Source organism: Anneissia japonica, unplaced genomic scaffold, assembly GCF_011630105.1.
Source record: "Anneissia japonica isolate Jap-2015-1 unplaced genomic scaffold, ASM1163010v1 scaffold288292_len1863012_cov191, whole genome shotgun sequence".
NCBI lineage: Eukaryota > Metazoa > Echinodermata > Crinoidea > Comatulida > Comatulidae > Anneissia > Anneissia japonica.
In genome coordinates this window covers 1,624,386-1,647,283 of record NW_022688773.1, presented here as the reverse complement: position 1 = coordinate 1,647,283, position 22,898 = coordinate 1,624,386, and the positions used below count along the sequence as shown (strand labels likewise).

At 32.3% G+C, this 22,898-nt stretch overlaps 1 protein-coding gene across 3 annotated transcripts in view; it reads left to right on the top strand.

The window, feature by feature from the left end:
- The first annotated feature begins 3,117 nt into the window (after window positions 1-3,117).
- Window positions 3,118-22,898, top strand: part of LOC117123418 (coatomer subunit zeta-1-like) — a 100,620-nt gene continuing 80,839 nt past the window's right edge. For 2 of the 3 annotated variants that reach the window (XM_033269339.1, XM_033269325.1), the window contains exons 1-3: window positions 3,118-3,164; window positions 14,284-14,352; window positions 14,890-14,971. In XM_033269339.1, coding sequence (XP_033125230.1) covers window positions 3,147-3,164; window positions 14,284-14,352; window positions 14,890-14,971 — 169 coding nt within the window. In that variant the 5' untranslated portion in view covers window positions 3,118-3,146. Of the gene's footprint in view, window positions 3,165-11,903; window positions 11,915-14,283; window positions 14,353-14,889; window positions 14,972-22,898 lie in introns of those variants that run through there. The other variant, XM_033269332.1, reaches the window with a different exon arrangement.

Here is a 22,898-nt window from a genome sequence, read left to right as displayed (position 1 = left end):
TATATATATATATATATATAGAATGTCGAGACATTATGATCCGAGCTATAATAAGATCACTCGACACCAAGTTATATTGAGATCCGCACTAAATATATAAATCTTGACCACTGTATAAATGGATTTCCGTAATAACTATAAAAGTGCATGTTTCGAGATAAAGGTGTCTCCCCCGGTTCGTTCTTCAATCCTGGTTCGTGCTGAAATTACTTTTGAGATTGTTAGTGTCCTTTTATTTTTCTCTCATTAGCGACGTTAATATCCTTTTGGCATTAATCAATGTTTGATTGTGAAACTCGGCAAAAAAATAAGCTACCCAGAGGATTTGTGACTTGTGTTGCGGGAGCTGTTTCTAATCAAAGTTGTGGGTTCATTTCCTATTGGTCAGAATCGTAAACATACCGTAAGAACGCCGAAACTTTAATATGGGGTGTAAAATCATAATAACACAGGAAGTGATATACGTATGTGCTTGTGTAGGTCTATATGACAGTATTTGTACTGTGAACGTTAGTTAAAACGAAGATACACGTCTTTATCACATTGTTAATCATTTAAATTTTGAATATTCATGATATTTTTTTACAGTTTCCAACTATTTGAATTTTAATGGCAAAATTCTTGGGGTTTTTTTTATCCCTACCTGTGGTGAATTCTGAAAAAACCCTAACAAAAATTTATCTATTTATATAACTGAAACATTATTTTTTTAGCTGAACTAAGACACCAGCTAGACCAAAGGAGGCCAGGCTGCCTAATTACCGGTATAGGTGATGAACGCTGAAATTAAATACACCATAGGCCATGTAAAGTTATTAAAAATACATTTAAATCCGGCACAATGTGTAAAAGTTAAAGTAAGCGCAGTATACAGTACATCAAGAGAGATTGTATAGCCCGCATTTATAAACGAAAAGGATAGGCATATAACTTAATTTTATAAACACTGTTCAAAAATTTAGCAGCGTATAGAATTCTCGCTGAGAAATGAAGGCCTACCGTACCTGACGTTAAAGTATTTTTAAATGATTTTTTTTTACTTTTGTTAATTATAGGCCATTATTTCTTATTTAAGTTTTTTGTATGTTTAAAAAAAATAATTTTAATGTTACAGTAAATATAATACTTATAAACGCTTGTTTAGGGCCAGCTGTATTGTTGTTTTGTTGTCTTATTTTTGGTAAAATAAATAAAAGAAACGACACTATTTTCTTCAACCCAGGATTTGAATAATACAGTGGCCTACCACGGACGACTTGATCGCACCGTTGATCGATCGCCTTATGGATAATGGTGACATCTTCAATTTGGATGATCTAGGTCATAGATGTCGGTCAGAAAGCAGCTTCTCGGCAAATACTTTAGCCCTAGGCCTACCTCACGTGTGATAAGACTCGGACATCTTCCATTTCCTAACCGCTTTGATTTGTTTAGGTAATTGGGACTTAGGGACTTAGTTAAGCTGAAGTGAAGTTTTTGCAAGAAGTGTGTCTTTTTATCATTCAAATTATTGGCCTTTTTATAGGTGGTTTAATACTTTAAAAAGGCGGTGGCTATTGTAGCACCAGTTTTCACAATTTAAAATTTGAATAGGAGGCCTATTAATGTATGTATGTATCGGATTAGGACACATCCAATCAGAATTAGGAATTCATTTAAGACTTTGTAACAATAGTTACTACCTTTTAATTATTAAATCACTATAGAGGCATAGGTCGTCCAAAGAGAAAAGATTCATCCCAATAATTTTAGAATAAATCATAAGGAAAGAGAAACCTATAAATGATTTTACGATCTGATCTCACCATATGACAGACATGTATGAAAGAGAATAAGGCGTGGTTCCTCCTGCAGAGAATTTAATGAAATTACGATAACAGCCCTGTCACACGCTAGAGGCTGATAACATAGAGTAAAATTAAAATAATCGTCCGGTATTTTAATGAGTAATAATTATTGTAAATAATCAGAATAGGCCTAGATAAATAATAGGCATAGGGAAATATTTATGATAAATATTAATCAACCGGGTATTTAATCAATGGATATATAAAACACTATTTAAAATTCAGTCATTGGTAAGTAAAACAATTAAAAAAATATCCAACAATCCAATTATTGGTCAAATTAAAAATTTCCTTAAAAATAATAATAATACAATCAACCATTTTTGAACTTGGAAGTTTTGTCACCTATAGACGTAATACAGTGTGACATAACAAAAACTTTCAACTTTAGAAACAGAATATTAATTAAATTTTATATCCCCTATTTAGGCGGTAGGTTATAAAGTGTAGCCTACGGAAGTGGCCTATAATATAATATTTCCCGACTTCAACCCGCGTACGTATCTCCTTGGTTAAATGCTATAAAACATTTCAATCGGATATGTTCAGGTTGAGACAGAATTCATCCAGGAAAATGCATATTGCTAGTAATGTAAATGACATAATCACGTCTCATTAAGTTCAGCAATTGAATGGGGTTCACGCCTTAACACATCCGCTGTAAAGTTTGCGGTTGTGGTCCCCTGTCGTTAGGAGACAGGCTAAACATCCTCATTTGTTCAAAATGGCTTCCCGTTCATGATTTCTTCCCATATTTAGATTAAATTTTAAGTAATATAGTTACATAACAGTTATGGCTATGGTCCGTGCCAATCGAGTAAAGACGCATGTTTCCCCTATTGAACCTCAATGCAATATTATGAGGAGGGGAATGTGCAATAGTTGGTTGGCATCAAAATAGTCCTAAAATAGCGGTTTATTGTCTCGGAAGGATTGTTAGGTTCATAAAATTCTATAAATGAAATGAAATTTAAAAGATAACAAATAATGACAAATTGTGCTATATATGATATTAGTAGGTTTACTCACGTAAACAATATTTATGTTTACTTGGCAGTTTCTGATGATAGGAAGACTAGACTCTCCGGTAGTGTATGTAAAAAAAAGAGAGAAGAAAATCAATTTCAAGCTTTTATTATTTTTGAGTTTTTAAAATAATTTCCTGCGTGACAGTAGGCCTACTGTTTGAGTGGCCCCTGGCCTGAAGTAAGAACTGAAATTTATGTGAAATTTGAAGGTGGCGCTTTTGATGGCGCCCTCTAACGCCACAATAACAAACTCCACGTAGCAAGAACCAACATGGATGCGCCCATTCAGGTAAAATTGCCGACATAAAATATCACATTTTATAAAGTTTCTTTCTGTAACTTACGGACAAGTAGGGTTGAGAATGTTATATTTTAATCAAATCTCATTCCTGTTTAGCTAAGCGTGTATTGATTTTGCTTTGAGCGTACATTTTTTACCACAGCCTATCAATAGTCTTACTTATTTTCCTTTGCCATGACTGGCTGGCCGTACGAATGCCATCAGAACAACCTTCGAATCCGGCCACGTAGGCTAGACTAGGCCTACAACTTCCAAATCACGTTATTGTTTGTATATCATTAAAATATTTCGTAATTTCTACTGGCACACCAATTTACATTTATTAACCTATTTCCGAATTGATTTTTAATCCTAACTAATTAATGTGCTTATGAAGTAAGTTACAGTATATGCCCCCCCCCCATACCCTAGCTGTTTGGGTGGGTGGGTGTCGTGAATGTGCGAGCAGAGCATTAGTCGTACTGGCGCTGATGCACTTTCACACCTAACTTTTAATTCTTATTTTTTTCACCTAAATGTTCTTCTCACAGTCACAACACATAATTATAAAACATTTTTACATGATTCAACCACTCAAAAAATGTATTTTTCAACAAAAAAGATACCTTTATAAACAGGTTGATACAGCGTTTTTGCGCTTGCTAGCCCGACGAGCTGTACATACCTTTTTGCTGCTTTGCAATCAAGTAAGAAATTGCCAGAATGTCCAAGTCAATTAGTAAATTTTGAAACATTTAAAGGCCAGTCTTATAATTTGAATCTGAATTTTCCCATGAAACATCTGTCACCAAAATATGGCATCATTACGTGGTACCATCTTTTAAAACTTTCTTGTCGTAATCAAGGTTAATCGAACCGAATGCTTACCAGGGGACCTGACCTTTGACAACTGTGAGCATCTGTGAGTCGTTGCAATTTGAGGTGATAATCAGCAATCATCCAATCAAAAACAATTGAAAAACATCACCAGTTGCTTTCAATCTTCTGAATTTCATGGGTTATTGATTGTTGATTGTAGTGTATCTCACACCAAAACTAAATCGAAGGGAAAAAAAATCTTATACAGTAATAAGTAAATAAATGAATGAATAAATAAATAATTAAATAACAATACAGTGAATAAAAAGTAAGCAAAAAATAGGCATTATAGTACATTTTAGATGTTACATTTTAAATTGAATATAGTTAATGTTCAGAATTATTGCTAGATATAGTATTTTACTCATCTTATTTGATATCTTCCATTGGTAATACTGTACGTTTGGCAGATCTGTAATTTAAGTTGTTCACAATTTGTGAAATATTTTAAATTTAAATTGTAGCGAATACTGTAATGTATAAAAATAGACTAGTGTACATACTAGTCTATATAGTCTAGTGTATAGACTCTCATTCTTCTTTTCATCCTCCATTGACAAAATTCACTGCTAACAAGTTTACAAAAAATTTAAATACCTCCAATTAAAGACCACCTTTTTGCAGCCTCAAATGAATGCCATCTTTAATATCCTTTAATATGATAATATTTTTTCTAATTAAAGACCGGAGCTGCTAAAGACCGTGAAAACCTTGGTCTTAAAAGTGGTCTTTTATTGGAGGGAGACCTGAATGATGATAACAAGACATTGTAGTCCCATGACTTGTTAAGTGTATTCATTTACAGTATCAATGGGATAATTCACCTTTTGCTTCATTACAGAAACGATGTTAGCAATTGTCATCAATTTCCTTAGCACAAATTCATCACATTTAAAAAGTTCAAAAGGTCTTAAGAATTTTTCAAAAGATTTCCAAGGGGCTATTGTCCGCTAGAAAATTAAAAAAAATCATAAAAATCAATTTTTAAATGAACTTGTTCATCATGGAGAGCAGTGGTTAACATTAGGTTCAGTTTTTACTATTATAAGTTTTTTGGTTTCATTCTAATTATTTTACAAAAAGTGCTGTTTTAGAACTGTAACTTGTCACATGATGGCATAAGTCCTGTCCACACTTTTAAATTCTATTTGACAAAAACATGCGACATTCCTAAATATGGTCATGATGACATCACATCATCACCATATGCACATCATGACTATATATAGGCACATCATGACCATGGCACATCATGACTATATATAGGCACATCATCACCATATGCACATCATGACTATGGCCATATTCGACTGGTCGTTCCTTGTTAAACCATGCCCACCTGCGCAGTGGTAAAATCCTACTTAACGAAGACGACTAGTGGAATAGAAAACTAGTAAATACTCGACAAAACAAAATGGCTGCATAGTTACGTGATGTACACGCTGGGTAACCAAGATTGCTTGAGCTTGTGGCATGGCAGTATGTGTTTTTCGGAAAAAATGTTTTCAGAAAGTTTTTGAATTCTGTTAAACTACAATTATTTTTTTGACTTCATGTTGGTAAATATTATAATTTTTATTTTCTGAAATTTAATCTAAAATTATATTAACGCAAATGTTGTTTCTGAACTGACCAATCGGCCATGTTTGTTTTGGTCACGTGGATAACTTAACACTGATTAACGCACTCTGGTTACGTTAATTTTTGTTGTCAACGAAGTCTATTTTACGAACCAGTCGAATGAAACTAATACTCAATGAAAATCCGTAGTCAACGAAATGACCCAGTTGAATAAGCCCAATAGTACACATTCAACAGTTTTTTTTGTCAAAGAAAATTTGATACACCTTTAGTGTTGACAGAGTAGGGAGTATTAGGATTGTCTTCATTCAAGAGAAAAATAGTCATTGTGTTGGATTTGAACATGGGGTGTTAAGACTGAAATCTTGAGCGATTCAATGACCAAGCAGCAACTCCACGCAGATTTCACCCAAAGGTGCTGCTGAGCTTAATTAATGATGCATGTTTCCTCGCAGACAATGATCAACACACCAACCGTACACCATGGTCATAGTCATGAATGACCCGTGGCATTGAGCGCACTTTTCTGCGGGTCACTTGTGTAACGAGAGTGTCCTGTGGCGGCAGTTGTTGCGTATCACTTGTTTTAATCAATTTCATGTGACATGACACTTTCTTTATTTGTTGTTTTCTTGTCGCGTTCAACAAAATGTGCCAACTAGGAAATTAAGCGCATGTTAGAAGGTCTTGGATTTACAGATCAAATTTTTATTGTTATATTTTACGTATTGCTTTAAGGCCTTGAATGGCCTTGCCTAATTAAATAATTTTATTGGTGAGAATTGTGTGTTAAACAGAAGCTTGTTGATATGCTTTGTCAGCTTCAATAATACTAATAGGAAGATTGTTTTAATTTTTAAATGTTTGCAAAATTGCTTTGTTTTCATGGTGGAATTTATTTAGTCTGGGTTTCCCACGATATATTAGTAACACTTATTAGCATGTGCACAAACCATGTTTTTATCTAATTTAAAAATCTTTTGCATTAATTTTATTTATTATAGATTTTGATCATCAGATAATAATAGTTTTTGGATTGGGTTAAAAACAAAATTGATTTTGTCATTTTGATCACTTGTGTCAGATTTGAACTTTTAGGATTTTTAAAAGTTTCTCTAAATGATTGTTAAGCTACTTTGTTTTAAAACTACTTTGGGATATACAATACTGTACTCTATAAGACAATTGATATACTCTATTGTAGCTTCTGCTGGATAGACCGCCATCACAAAACATTGTTGAAATATTACATAATAAACATTATGTTACCTATAGTAAAATTAACAATAAAGATGTCAAATTTAGAGCAAATTCAATGATTTAATAGCTGGATTTAAAAAAAAATATTATGTGGCTACAATTGAATAAAAAGGATACTGCTCTGATCTGAAGTAGCCATATATTTGTGCTAAATGTATGAATGTATGTATTAAATGAAAAATAATTGTTCCCTTGACAAAATTAAGTTTTGAGAGGTTCAGAAATAATTAAAGAGAAGTTTATGGTAATTTTTTAAAGTGTGAAATTGGAATTGGTCAATTAGCCAGTCTAATGGGATGAGAAGAAAATACTCAGGAAGGAAAACATTGTGAGGATAATATTGTGAATCTTAGTTCTCTTCCGATTTCAAAAGCCAGCATCTTAGGGCCCGTTTAGACGAGTAAAGTTTTACCGGGTACAACTGAGAGGCCACGTGTGGCAATTAAATTTTGCCTCTAGCCATAAAAAATTTGAAAAACATCTGTCTCAAAAACCCATCTTTTTTAGTGGATATTTCAATTACATGCTGCCTCCATTCATAGTGTATCACATGTAACAAGTCCATGTCAAAGTTGACCTTTAGATTTGTATACAACACCGGGCCAGAGTAAAATTCCTATCGTTCAATCTCGTTCCCATTTTCTCATAATACTTTAACTCCTTATGAAAATAACTTAAGTAATATTTAAAAGCAATAAAAAAGTTTGACAGTAAGAACTTTAGCAAAACACGAGAAAATGACGTTTAAACTTACAACAAAAAAAAGTTGCTTACGGTAGGCTTTCTAGCGAGCGAGCGACATTTTTACATGTATTCGTTCAAATGTTGTATTTCTAATTCATAGTTTATTATTTGTTAAGTGAGTAATTACTGTTTAAAAAACAAACTTAAAAATTATAATTAGATGTAATTTGTATTTCAATAACAGAAAAATAATTTTATACATACTTTTAAATTAGTTTTGTTACAACAACTTTACGAGTTGTTTTACAGTCAACAACAACATGGCGTCGTTTAGCGGCGGACATGTGCCGAATGTTTTGTTATCACGGTGAAGAAATCACTTCAAGCTCCAAATGAAGTTACAAAGGCTAGATTATGTATATAGTTTTAAACAGTAACAACAAAAATATTGCTAAAAAACTTGTGTCTGACCTTGGTTGAAGGAAAGACATACGAGAAGTTACTGGTTTTTACCGGTTATTATTCTACTTGTCCGAAAGGCCGTCGGAATTAGCCCCAATGCTATTATTTGATTACACATGTATTTGAGTTTACGTCTGAACACGGACTTAGTTGGTCTCGTCTGCTGACATTCTCGCATTTTCCCGCGAGACTGTTGTCCAAAATGTTTCGCCTATGTTTCCTTTTGTAGCAATTTATCTGCATTATTTTACTTCCTTGATTAATTAAAACGTTTCATTATAAGAACACCTTGCATCAAAATTTCACTTGTTCGTCAATCACCCACAACTTCATTTAATATTTCTCTTTCCATCGATCCTATTTTTTCATTACTCATTTTGAATCGTACCTTCCAGACATTTAGTATAAAATATTTGTGAATAAGTGAGTTCTTTGCAGTTATGATGATAAGAAACAAAAGTCTCTAAGGGGGAAAATTAGACTTATATTTTATCATTAATATATTTTCTATGTCCCCAGGCCACATAATTTTTTTCTGTCCACATCCTCATAAACTCTGGCCTTGCCAATAGTCTGGTGTGGCTGTGCTGACTGTCACTTATCACACAAAATACAACAAGCATCGCAGAAACTGGTCTCTAAGCCATGCCACTTGTGTTGATGTCTTTTTCCATCCCCAAAAAAAATTTCTTTAAATCGGCTCGGAGCTTAAATAAGACCTGTACCTTGTACGCTATGGTGTGACATTTCCAATTATACTTTCCTCTTCTGCAGTTACTGTTGCCAGGAAATGTTGAAGTTGTGTCAAAATCTAGGAAAAGGTTTTTTACAAATTGCTGTCTCACGTTCAGGAAACACTAATTCTGGACTGGTAGTTGGTCAGTTATTCCCCCTGAGGTATATACTATTAGAATGTCAAGATTTTGCTAAAAAATTTATTAGTTTTAGAATTCTCCTAGGTTGTTTCTTCCTATCTCGTACCTTATCTCCATAGTAACATAGGCTAATGTTTTGATCAAATTTTCACCTGTTTAAACAATAGAGAAAGTTTCTTTTGTTTTCAGTAGCAATATCACGTTTTAAAAAACTCTTTTGTTTAAATAATTGCCAAGTCCCAATTACAGTGTTTTTTTATGGTTATAGTTTTGTAAATGATGCATCACATGAAGATTACTGTATATGCAGAAGGTTGTGGAAATAATTCTACATTGAATATTCACAAAATAATCTATTAATTTCTTGTAATTACTGTATAGCTTAATTCGAGCTATATTAATACAGTAGGAAGAACCATTGTGGAATTACTACTGTACTATAAAACAATAAATAGGGTCACTGTTACATCATGGAGTGTATTAACTGACATTAAATCATCTGAAATACTGTGTAAACCAAGCATGTTTTTAATTTATTTTGGTTCTTTGAAATTCATGTACAGTGTACAGGGGCGGATCTGGGTTCATTTTAGGGGGAGGGTAGGGGTCGGGGTCGGGGTCAGAATGTTTCCAAATCCCCAAAATGAAAGGGGGGTCCGGAAAATTTTGAATCCTAGATGGCAGGAAATGAGCTTTCCTGACTTCTGAGGTGTTTTTTAATAACTTTTAAGTTCTTCAAAATTCAACGTTTTCCCCTTCTTGAAAGTTGTCATCTACTGTATTGAAAAAGAAATTTCCCAAATCAGATGGAGAGTCCAATGAAGCTACAGTACAGTAATAAACTATAGGATAATATTAATTATTATGGTGATGCAACATAATTGTAATGAAACTAGACTGATAGCAGAATTGTTGATATTTATCTCTATTTAAAGTGATTCAGACTTGGAATTTACTACTGTACAGTGATAAACTAATCTCTACAGGTAGTATATTTCATACCAATTTTATGAAACTTCTCCGAGCTTTAAACTGGAATAAATTAAATCGTAAGACCTCTTTGACATACCATAGCTTCAGGTGCATGATACCCAAACAGGTACATGAAAATGGACCATTGTATGAACCCACGGGCAAGATGATGGTACAGTAGCTGAGGAGACACCAGCAACAACTGTATTGCAATGCATCAGAATACTTTGAAGATTATCCCAATTATGTACAGTACATTATAAATGCCAAATAAAACAAAAAACATAAATTCTCTTCATTGCTTGTATATTTTTTTTAATGGCTGCTCTCAAAAAACTTATTTATTATTTAACATTATGTAGCATACAGAAAATCCTGAAGAAATACAAACATCCTGAAGCACTCAGTACTTGCGTATCTGTCTAGATCTACAATTGATATGGGTAATGTCTTTATAAGGGGAAAAAAGAGCCTCATCCCATTTTATCTCCAAATGATGTACAGTATATGAAAGTTGAAACATATTTATATTTTTATTCGGCCAAACACTAATATTACAACATATATTATCAATTAAGTATTAATTTTCAACTCAAAATTTATAAATTGTTTCAAATTATAAATTATAATTTTCAATTAAGATTTTGTTGATAAGCTTCATTTAAAAATGCATCTAAACTTGTGTTTTTTTGGTTCATATTTTTCAAGTGAAGATGTTTCCTGATTAATCTTCTGATACTGTCATTAATTTTTTTTTCTAAATATAATCTAATTTATGTCATTCAGATTTTATCTATTAAGAACAAAAAAAAATACTGTATCATCATTTTTGATGACAATCATATCAATCATTCATGATAAACTATGTTTCCTTGACACATATTATACATCAAGATTGTGTCATCATCCATTTCCTTTCTTTTGTTTCACGTTCCTCAAAATGATCTTTATAAATAAAGAAAAAAAAAATACCTTGCTTAATTTATGATTATGAATACATGTATGATGACTTGTACAATTCTAATACCTGGGGATGTTAGAAAAATGGATGGATGATACCCAAATATTATCTGAACTGTCATTTGAATGGTCTGGTTTATATGTGGGCTGCACACCTTTGAAAAATGTGGAGGAAAGGTTCAATCTATTGAACTAATTTTTTTTTCAGTTTTACGGCGTTACTTCACGTTTTTTATAATTTATAAAGTAATACAGTTGACTGCAGTTTAATTAGGATTGTTATTTCTCTTTTTTAATTGTTTAAATGTTCCTCCATTGTTTGTTACAAATGACATTCTATGAATAAACAGATAACTTGTGACCTTTGATTATAAATAAGAAATACTTAAAAAAATTGAAAATCTATATTCAAAGCAAGAATTTTACCAGTTAGATTATGTTTATAGGGGGCGCTATTTACTATACTGTGTATTTTATGTTTGTGATGCTTTAATTTTTACAGATGAGTTAAGTTCCTTTTTATCTGTGGTTTTAAATTGAACTGCGATGACCTCATCTTCCTTCTCTCATTCCGCTTCCTCTGCCTCTCTTTATTTCCTATTTACTTCCTTCAGTTTACGTATACTTTAAATCACTCACTTAATTTTTCTTTTCATAATTAATTAAGATTATTATGTTATATTGGAATTTACTTTATTTATTTTTAAACTATTCTTCATTTTGTAATCATTAATATTTAATAGTGATTGATAAGTTAATCAGTTCAAGATTTTTATGCTACATTTTCAACCCCTTTAGAACATAATCATGTCTAATTTATATTTACATTTTTTTCTTAAATTTGATTGATACTGTAAGCTGATTATTTTCATATATTTTAAAGGTTATTTTTGACATGTAGAGCAAAAAAGGGGCACAAAATTAGAACATTAGAGTTTCATTTTCAAGAATTTTTGCCTAAGATGCTGAGTAACTAATTTAATGTCACGTTATAAACTCATCAAGTGCTCGTCAATTCCCTCAATGATGTTTCTTTTATCTGTTTTGTTCACTTCATGTTTCATCTCCTAGGACCTCATGTACTTTGTAAGCGGTTTCATATTTTTTTTTTTGCTTTTTTTGTGTTTTCTTGCATCTCTCTCCCTCACGCAATCCCTGCATGCATCAAGTGGTAAACTGACTCACAGATTTAAGTGCATTTTGGTTGAGTGTTTCTAATAATTGCAACATTATTTGATTTCTGCAGTCCTCCCTTTTGCATGCGAAAATAAAAATCTGAGATTTAAAACCTGTTTATACTTCAACGATAATGATAATGATAAAAAAGCTAGAAAGCAATTGTTCATATAGAAAATAAAAGAAATAAGAGTATTTTTGACACTAGAACGATTCGATAACGATTTATCAGTTATGCGATAACATATTTTGACAAATCAAATCAGATGACGTCATAATCATGGAAAAACATTAAAATCGTAGTAGTAGCAACGATTTTATCATTTTTCCATGATTATGACGTCATCTGATTTGATTTGTTAAAATATTTTGTTATCGTATACACGATAAATCGTTATCAAATCGTTCTAGTGTAAAAACTTCTCTTCTTTCTTTTGTTTTCTATATTAACAATCGCTTTTTAGCTTTTTTTATCATTATCATTGAAGTATAAACAGGCCTTTAGTATCAATTTCAATAGTATATTTGATTTTATTCTAGAGTTGTATCCTTCATTCAGCTGATTATTATTATATAATGATAATATTAGAAATTAAATTTCTTCTATTTATAGTCTCCTAACTGTAACATAATGTCAGATATTTTATAACAAAGTTTCTTCCAAATTCAAATTAATTGATTTTGTATTGTGTTTGGCAGTATTAATTTTCCGCTCCATGTGTGTGTTCTGATTTGGAAGTATACGTGCACAAGTTTGCATAGGTGATAGCTAAGTTTGATGTTCCTGCGCTTAACTTTTGTCACACAAATTCACACACATTACGGTTTAAATAAAATGATTAACAATTTAAGAACAATTTTGAAGTGTTTTTTTTATTTAGAAGTTTTTTTAAAAGAAATTTAATTTTGATTTAAGTAATCTTGGATGAATGTACTATAATTATTATAATGAGCTGTAAAAAAATAACTTATTTAAATTTAATAATTAGATGGGTAACACTCAATAGTTTGTTTAAAGAATATATTGTAAATAAGTTTCTAATATAAATAGATTAATGCATAACATATTACGTTTTTAAATTTATTTCTTTGCTATGAATACAGCATTGATTCAAGTTTGGCAGCCTTTAAGTATAAAAATTCTCACTAATTTTATTCCCAATTGGTCTAGTACCCTGACACCGTCAACTTCCATAGGCGTCTTTTGAGGCAGAGGGGACCCATTACACCGGGGTCCGGATGCACTGACTTGTAAGACTGGATGCTTAGGGCACTTTAGTGGGAATGTTCTAATTGTTGGGTGACCAGAGCCAATTAATACCACCCCAGCACCTGCTGCGTATGAACTCTAGGCAGCCTTTTGATTGACAAAAAATCATGAGTCAGGCATTTTCAATCACATTTTTGATCTTGTTTTTTTAAAAGTTATTTCATAGTTTTAGTTCTTAATATATAAAAAAAACACCGATTTAGATATATTTTCTTAAAATCTAAACTTATAATTTTCAAAAATATTAAAAATAATAATAAGGAAAATGTTTTGCTGAAATATCTGTCATATTTAAAACAGCCATCCACAATCTTTTCATTAATACCTCCCTGAAAACACCTTTCTTTTCCTGATTTGCATATGATTTCCTTTAACAATATCTACTGAGAGTTGCTTACTAGTGTAAATTTCCGATCATCGTCTAACTGTAATATTAGGATGTGTTATGCAATTTTCTCTAATGCGTGTGTGTATTTTCAAACCTTCTGAGTTGTAATACTATATCTGAAAGCAGTGTATAAAGTATGTTGTCTACCAGAGTATGTTGGCCTACTGATATATGAATACAGGCAACTGTTACATAAACATGATCTGCCATCATATTATTCTACTGTATGTTTGGCTCATTTATATACTGTATATTCATCCTCTTCCTTTAATGCCTTTTTTAATTTATTACATAAACATTCTTCGATTGGCCTGTCAGTCATTTACTTTAGCATGTAGCCCTATTAGGAATATGGTTTAAGTTCTGTCCACACTAGCATCAGGTTTTCTGTGACAAATCTGTGATTTTTGTCACAGAAAACTCAATAATGTGGACGGACCTGTGTATTAAGAAACTACAATATGTATGAAATGGCCCTTTACAGATTCTGTGCGTTATTTTCTGGAAAAAAACTGACTGGTTAAAGAAATTCAAAGTTAATTTAATTTATCAATATATACTTTATGTATTTGTGCATTGTTTCTTTGCTGAATCTGATAAATTCTGTTTATCTTTTTGTAGGAAGCCTCACTGTATACTGTTAAGGCAATTGCCATTTTGGACAACGATGGAGAGCGACTCGTTGCAAAGGTGCACCACCAGGGACTGAAAAATTGCAGTTTGATTATTGTTCTTTTTAAAATATTTTTTTAAATTATTGGTACAGCTTATATAATGCTTAAATGTGAAAAATAATGTGGCTATATGAAAATTATGATAATTTCTTTAACAAAGTTGAATATAATATTTTTTATATATATTCATAATTATTAATTTTTATTTATTTACACATTACATACAGTAGTATGCATTCAATACAGTAGTATTCAATGTACTATACAAAGTATGCAATTCAAATATTTAATATAATTGTACAAGTTTGATAGATCAAAGAGTATATCTTTAATTATTAATTATTAAATGTTTAATTATTTGCAAATTGTAATAAATAGCAAAAACAGGTTGTAAAAAAGTATACAACAAATTTAGCATGTAACAGCTGAGCTAAAACATCATTTTCATATATATTATAAGTATATACCTACTTTCATCAAAAAAGAATGAATACTGTAAATATACTTGTTTTTATTAATGTATTCTCTATCTTTTTAAAATGATTTTTTTCAGTATTATGATGATACATTCCCAACTACAAAAGAACAGAGGGCATTTGAGAAGAACCTTTTTGATAAGACCCATCGTGCGAATGGTAAGTGAACAAACAATGATACTTATGTTCTCCCTGAAGATAGTATGTCTGTCAGTCAAGCAGATTATAATATAATGTTGATTGTGATGTGTCCAAAAACACAGAAACAAATGCTGATTGACATGTGGGTGCTGATTGATGGATCAGTTGTTTCATGATGTAACAGGTTTTGAAGGTATTGTTTTACTCATATTTTTTAGGGGTGGTAAGAGCATAAGTTCAGCAGTTGTTTTTATCATCGAAAGATGATTTTTTTGTGTGTGAATTTCAAACTGTGAAGATTTGGTTGTTTTTTTCACGTCTTATTCTGTTTTTCGAACTGCAATCTCTTTATTAAGTGTTCACTTTCCTTAAAAAAAAACTTGTCATGATCACCTTCTACTCTGTCATGATAAAAAAATTCTTTCACACATTTTTAGAGGAGATATAACATAATACGGTTGTGGTTTGATTTTTTAAGGGCCATTACCATATAAAAATATACTGTCTTGAGCAGTTAATAATTTTTGAAAGAATCCAGAAAGTTTTGTGGAGATCAATAAAGATGTACCTGCCAATCAACTGCATGGTATGCCTTTGGCACTGAGTAGTAAGATTTGCCTACACTTTCTCTTCTGCCATGTCTTGTTGGTAAATCCCATTTGTAGCAAAAAAGCTTTGATGTAAATTGTCATTATAGTGATAGATTTTTTATATTATACACAAATTTGACATGATATATTTGTTGAAATGGTTTGACATACTGGTCAACTGCCTATATATGTTTTATTTGCCCTTCTTCTTCTCTCCGGTGTACTGTGAAGAGTGAGTGAGTCTTGAATGTTTCTAAGCTGTGAAACAGCTTCTCCATTTATACTGGGCTTCTGTGAAAATTTTCAAGGGATGGCCATCTCATCACTCCTTTTGTGAAACAATTTGGCCTAAAAATGTTTGTAGCTTTAAAAATTGATTATGATTTACGGTTCTTAAAATATTATCTCACTATTTAGGTAAAGGTATTACAAAATGCCAAATCTGGTGTCCAGTACTATGGGTTGGAGGCACCCACTTCATGATTTCAGGATTCTAGGTCCTGCATATTCTACAATTGCTTGTCATGACTAATATATATATATACACACCTTCACTGTTTGATAAGAAAGAAATATATGATTATTATATATATTGTGACTGAAATAAGGTCAGTATTTGAAATATATACTATAAAATAAGCTATGACAAGAGTATCACCTTGCATTGTTTTAACTGATTGAATTTATTCTAAAAATCATAACCTCAATTTGCTTTTATTAGTGTTTAATAATATTATCAACAGGTTAAAATAAAATTCACTTAGCAAAAAATATGTCCAACTTTTCTCCCGGGTAAAACACTCCTACGCATATGTGATTCATTATGTTTTTAAATGTCAACTTGTATAAAAGTTGCATCCCCTGTGATATTCCTATGAATATAAGCTATTAATAGCAATTTTTTTGGTGTTTGTTCTGATTGATTGGTCTAGTTTTGTTAGAAAGATTCACGTTTTCTTGAAATGTCCCATCAGTTTTACTTTCTTTTTTAAGTCGCTCACTGGGAGAACAGGGACAGCTATCAACACTTCGATTCCGCACATCAAACTTGATGAAACTTTTCTGACATATTCTTATTAGTAATTGTTAGTACAAAAGGCATCTCTCCAGTGAAAAATATACTTTTAAGCAATTAGTATAGTTGCATATCATATACTATTGGAAATTATTATACGAAAGTTAGATTAATGCATGAAAAAAATTCCTGAGGGAATTTCTGTCATGCATGACAGTGGGTGCGAGTGACTGTCCTCTCTTTCCACAGAGAGGACAGTTGTAGTGCTAGGTGTAAAAACTAATTTAAAGAATATGATCTAGAACAATGACCAGATACAGTGCAGTCATACTGTACATGAATATAGAAGACATGACCAAACAATACGAAAAGGTATGTTTGCACCCAGAATGTTGATTTCTAAACTAAAACAGCAGTAGATTATATTAGATATACTATATATGGGTAAAACAAGTTCTTGTACAGTAATCTCAAAAGTTCCGAAGTGGGCAATATAATAAAGGCAAGGCAGTAGAGAATATTAGCCCTAACGGCCGCCCATACAAAAAAGATATATTGATCAATCAGGCGAGTGATTCTAGAGCCCCTTATCGGAGCTGAAAATAACTTCCTTTATGGTTTGATAATACAATGATGTACAGTATGAATAATAAATGGTAGTAATTAGTAATAGTAATAATAATAATAACAGTTAAACTAATGCTGTAGCAGACAGTAGTAATAAAGATTAGCTGTAGCTTGACATTTTAGGTGCTTTCCTTCCACCCCAGTGTCCTGTGTTAAAATCCTACAAATATCAATTTTTTTTTATATCATAAAATTAGCTCCACTTCCTAAGCTTTATATTGAGTTTTAATTTATAGAGTATAACACAGTTTAACCCTTCCTGTAAAGTGGCGGGTCACTCCCCTTCAATTGAGAGTGAAATTAAATGGAGGATTTAATACCACATACCAATTTAATTAGATGATTTCCAGTTAATTACGTTGTCTGCAATTATTTATGAGAGATGGTTCCTCTATGGGAAATACAAGAAACAAAATTAGGCTTATCTATATTTGGAATAAAAAGCAACTAAACAGTTACTTGTCAGAAGCTGGGTCCTTGGGTCCTGAAATTACAAGGTTTGAAACCTGGATTCAGGGATTGGAAAACAGGCATTATGTGCCCTTCTCACCCAAGAAACCTATAATATAACTCTAGGTTGAAGCAGCAAAATTTTGATCAAGGTTTTGGTAATTATGTTATACATTACACCACTTAACTTAAACTTAAGGTCATACTACTGATTCTTTGTAGTATATATGTCTTGTGCAAAGAATTACCACTTTCTATAGAGTTAGACAGAGATTAATTTGTTTTTGGCTAAATAAAAGAAATAATAAAAAATATAAGGTAGTGTATTTATTTAAAAAAAACAATCAATGTTTTGAGATAGGTATGTGTAAACTTAAGCATTCTCACATAATATAATGTTAGTCTTTCTTTTAATTTACTTCAATAGATATAGCTCTTAAAATTACCTTACTGTAGCTAAGTAAGGAAATATATTTGAAAAATATAATATGTGGCCATGCTCTGGCAGAACCGTACATTTGTTGACATTTAAAGTTTAACGCTAGCAGCCAAATTTCCCTTCAAGTATTTTGACCAATTTCAGGTTCTTGCTCTTTATGCTATAGGAGATATCCTACCAAATATAAATTACTCCAGGTCTACAGTAACTAAACATACCTCAGTATTAACATACTGCCTTAGGAATCTTAAAAATTGTTTTCTCAAAATCTACTTGGCTGATATCCAATGAATTGAATATGCATAACTTCCCTAATTCTCATCAAATATATGTGTAGTTGAAATGTATGAAAAACTCCATTTGATTTTTTCAACAAATATAAGGTTTGCCAGAGCCGGTCATATATATATATATATATATATATAAAATCAAATGAGTAGGTGGCTGTATCGCCTTCAGTTAATAAAACGCATAAAGAAAAGTATAGATGAGCCGTAACTTTTAATGGTAAAAACACAAACGTTTTCAGTTTTCAGGCATCGTCCTCTATCAGATGGTACAGATATAGAGAAAAGCAAGAATAAGCACAATCAATGTGGACATATATATATATATATATATATATATATATATATATGTAAACAATATTGTTTAATAATATCGAATAATATCGAAATATACATGCAAATGTAAGGATTCATATGATAAACTATTAGGTTTCCTTGAAAAACTTTTGACAAGCCTCAATCTGTGAGTGAGTGATTTGATTTGTCAGGTGAAAGGAGAGATGAAGATGATGGACAGAGAAACGTGTCAAGCCCTCAACACCGGAAACCATGCATGCTGTTATGTTTGCCCCTTTCTTACCAACTGTTACCTCCCGTCAGGTATCCCATTAACTCATTAACCGATGGGTCAGTTGGGTATGAAACCTGCTTGTTCCATACACCAAGAAAGTTCCTGTATTTAGTTTTTCTTCTAAAACTTGTCATGTATAATTCTGAATTTTATTTGATAATAATACAAAATTGTTGGACGTTCGAGAAGGTGTGAATTTGTATGCTAGTTTTTTTTTTGTTTTTGTTTGGGTGAAGGAGTGAGTTATGTTTGCATGGCAGGTTGTGAGTTATGGTATCAGGTATGGTATGTGTGTATTGGTCTGTCATTTCCCACCATCATTTATATATATGTGGTATATATTACTTACAAATCTAATGACAGCTTAAAATGTGTAACTCAAAACTAGAACCGTCTGAACCATTTCCTATGAAAACTGGCACTCTCCGAGAGCTTAGCTACTTGCAGAAATCCAACACCTACTCTCAAGGAAGAAAACTCAAGAATTATTGTTGGAATTTTTTCCACGGATATTCAGATCTGTATTTAGATGACGTGTCAGTGTTCCTGTTAATGGTGTAATGGTGTTTGTTTTTATGGGATGTTGCATTCTTCCTAAGAAAGATGTTTGTAATGTGGTTTTGTTTACAGATTTTTGTTGACCGTATTTTTAATTTTTTTGTGTGAGAATATTCAGGAAATGATTAGGCTCCCCAATGGAGACTATTGTTTTTCTCCAATGTACGTCTTCATGTTGTTGATAGTAACTTAATTGTTACCTTCAATAACTGGAGTGAGTTGTTGATTGGTTTCATAGACAGCAGAATGCAAGATGATTTGATGAGAACACATTTTCAGTCAGTCAATCAATCGTTCCATTTATATGGCGCCATTCCAACATTCATTTCTTGTGGCGCCGAATTTTGTGTTATTTTAATAAGGAATATTTTTAAAAAGAATTGTCCATCATAATAACTGCTACTGTATATGAAAAACCAAAAAAGTAGTTATTGTGATATTTCTGTAAGTATGTAAGCAAAAATTTTGTGTACAGAATTGTCACAATTTTAGCTTGTATTGGTAAATTTTGTTTGAATTATTTAAATAGCTTAAGCCCAAATCTAATTAGCTAAAAATATTGTTAATATTGGATTTACTACAACAGACAGTAACGATTCGTTAGTACAGACATTATTAAAATTTTTCTAACCTACTTTTTGGCATAGTCTTAGGTTTGTTTTTGCATGTGTTGATTTTAAATATGCATAGAAGAAAGTTGAACTTGGGGGATCTAGTTATACCAGTAAGCCTACCGTACTAGGTATTTGTCTACTATAATGTGTACTTAAAATCATTAAAACAGGCTAAAACCTTTCATGAGAATTTTTGTAGTAATACTCATAAGGTAATATTATAGCATATCATAAGTGAAATTTAGAATATTTTAAGAGTGAAAACTAAGTCTCATTTTTTCTCTGATGCTAAATTTTATGTACTATATTTGTAACATATGACACATTTAAGACTTCAAATTGTCTTGCGCTTTAAATTTCTGAACTTAAATTTTGTGCTATTTGATATATTCGTTAACTTTTTTGTTTTCTACTTAGTTGTTAAAAACTGTCATTCATTTCACCCTCCTGCTAGCTGCCTCCTGGCTGTTATCTCTATTTTAATAGACCCCCAACTTCTATCTGTTATCTCTGTCATTTTAGAACTCCCAACTTTTTAAAATGCTGTGTATCTTGACAGCAGACGGGCATGACTTAGCGAGTTTTCCTCCCGACTACCTACCATACAAGATGAAGTCCGCCTCGAGGTGCTCTATGTCTAGATCGCTTCTTCATTGGGTACCACCGCATGAAATATTTGTCATAACTGACAATGTGATTTAATGAGTACACTGTAAAAGATAAAGTTGAGTCGCATTTGCACAATTCTTAGCCTAAAGTATGCAACAGGGGGCATTTCTATATTTGGTATGATATACGTTGTTTGTTTTCCGGTTACATGCTCAGAAACGAAGCTTAGTTTGAAATCTAGGTTCATCTGCTCATTTTATAGATGACAATTATAATTTTCGATTTGTAATCTGAATTTCAGGGTCTTTTTCGAGTAGCAATAAGAAAAATGTATAAATTGGACCAAATCACAAAGGTTCCTTTTAAATTTTAAATATTATAAGATTTAAATCTGTATGTTTAAATGAATACGTACACACAGCATTGTAGTCTTGTGGAATTGCATTGGCTGTCAAAGCCGACGTAGTGAAAGAGGCTAGCAAAATCAACAGAGTTGGTATACCCTTGCGAGCTTTAAATTATCTTTGATGAAAATACCTTACAGTTTTGTCTGGGCAACCCTTTCAAAATCGATGCTAATCTGGAAATTTGGGAGCTGGTTTTTATATTACTTGCAACTAATATGTTCTTCACAGTAAATTTTTTTATGTTTTCTTTTGAGCAGCTGCAAATATAGTTGTTGTACAACTGTTTTGATTGTTAATAAACCAAACACAATGGATGTTAATTTACTGCAAGCTTTCACCAATTTCACCAACATGACTTCTTTGGGCTATGCGAGCTAGCATCAGTTGTTTTGGCATTGTGTAAACAATGCCCTTTGTTGCCAGCTCTAATCCTGTCAAGTTTGGTTCCAGGGGTTGGGGGGAGGGCTGGCCTTTCAGGTTTAAGGAGTTGGTCAAAGATGTTTGAAAGCTTGTATGTATGCCCCATCGTCTCTGTTCATCATCCGTTTTTGTTTCCTAATTGAGATGTCCTCCATGATTGTTATTTTGCCCCATGGTGCTTCTGTTTTGATTATGTTTGTCATCCCAGTTTGGAGTGTGGTCATGTTGCACCATATGGTCAGCAATGGCCGATTTGTGTTGCAGAGCGCGTCCGCACTCTTTGTGTGTAATATTATCAACATCTTTCATGTGTTCCTCCAGACGTTTCTTAAAGAGTACCCATTTCCCCAATGTAAACAGAGTCACAGTTCTTGGCAACCACTTTTGTATATGGCTCCTCGGGTGTTTTCTTTTGCGATCTTGTCTTTCGGGTGCACCAAGTGTCCTCTTATTTTGTCAACGAAAGATTGATCTGGGACATTGATTATTGATTCGTTCATAGTTTTGTAATCCACATATTTGGTGATGGGAAGCTTTTGTAGACAAAAATTGGATGTCATTAACCCACCAACCCTAAGGGGATCTGCCCCTTAATATAACACATGATGAGTGAGATGTTCACTTAACTTTGCTTTGCTTTGCTCTTAAGTTTTACTCAACTACTTTTCTGATCTAGTTTGCTGACCAGTGACACCCTACCAAACAAGGATTTGAAGGTCTTACTAATAATAAAATGCCTTATATTTTAAGTAATAGAAATTTACCACGGGTCCTTTTACCAGCATTGACAAACAATTTGCTCATCATAAAGGCACATCCATAAATATTAATTTGAACAATTTTGTAAATAGCATTCAGTTTTCCATATGTGTATGTGTAGTCATTGTTTGTGCACAGGTCTCTCTTGATGATATACTGTTTACGAACGCCAACATATGTCAATGGCTGCTGAATGTCTGTAATTAGAATGCTACAACTACCAGCACCAGTATGTTATGTTTACAACCACACTTATTGAAGTAAATCTCAACACAAATTTACTCCACCAGAAACCTGTCGCTAATGCTGTATACCAGTTCTGCATAATTCAACTCATTAGTTCTATTGTAGGGAAGACACTTGGATAGTGATTGAGTTTCAGTGTTGTTCATTAGCAGTTTGTCTACTGGTGTTACGTCACGATACCAGGTGATGCTACTCCATTGCTATCGTTGCAAAATGCGTTCAACCGGATGCCCTTTTCCTCACTGACAAAACAGTGATCCCAATTTCTAACGTAATTATTAAGATGATGTATCTTAATTTTTCAGTGTAAATTTTAATTGATTAAATGTGTGCTTAATAACTAATATAATGCA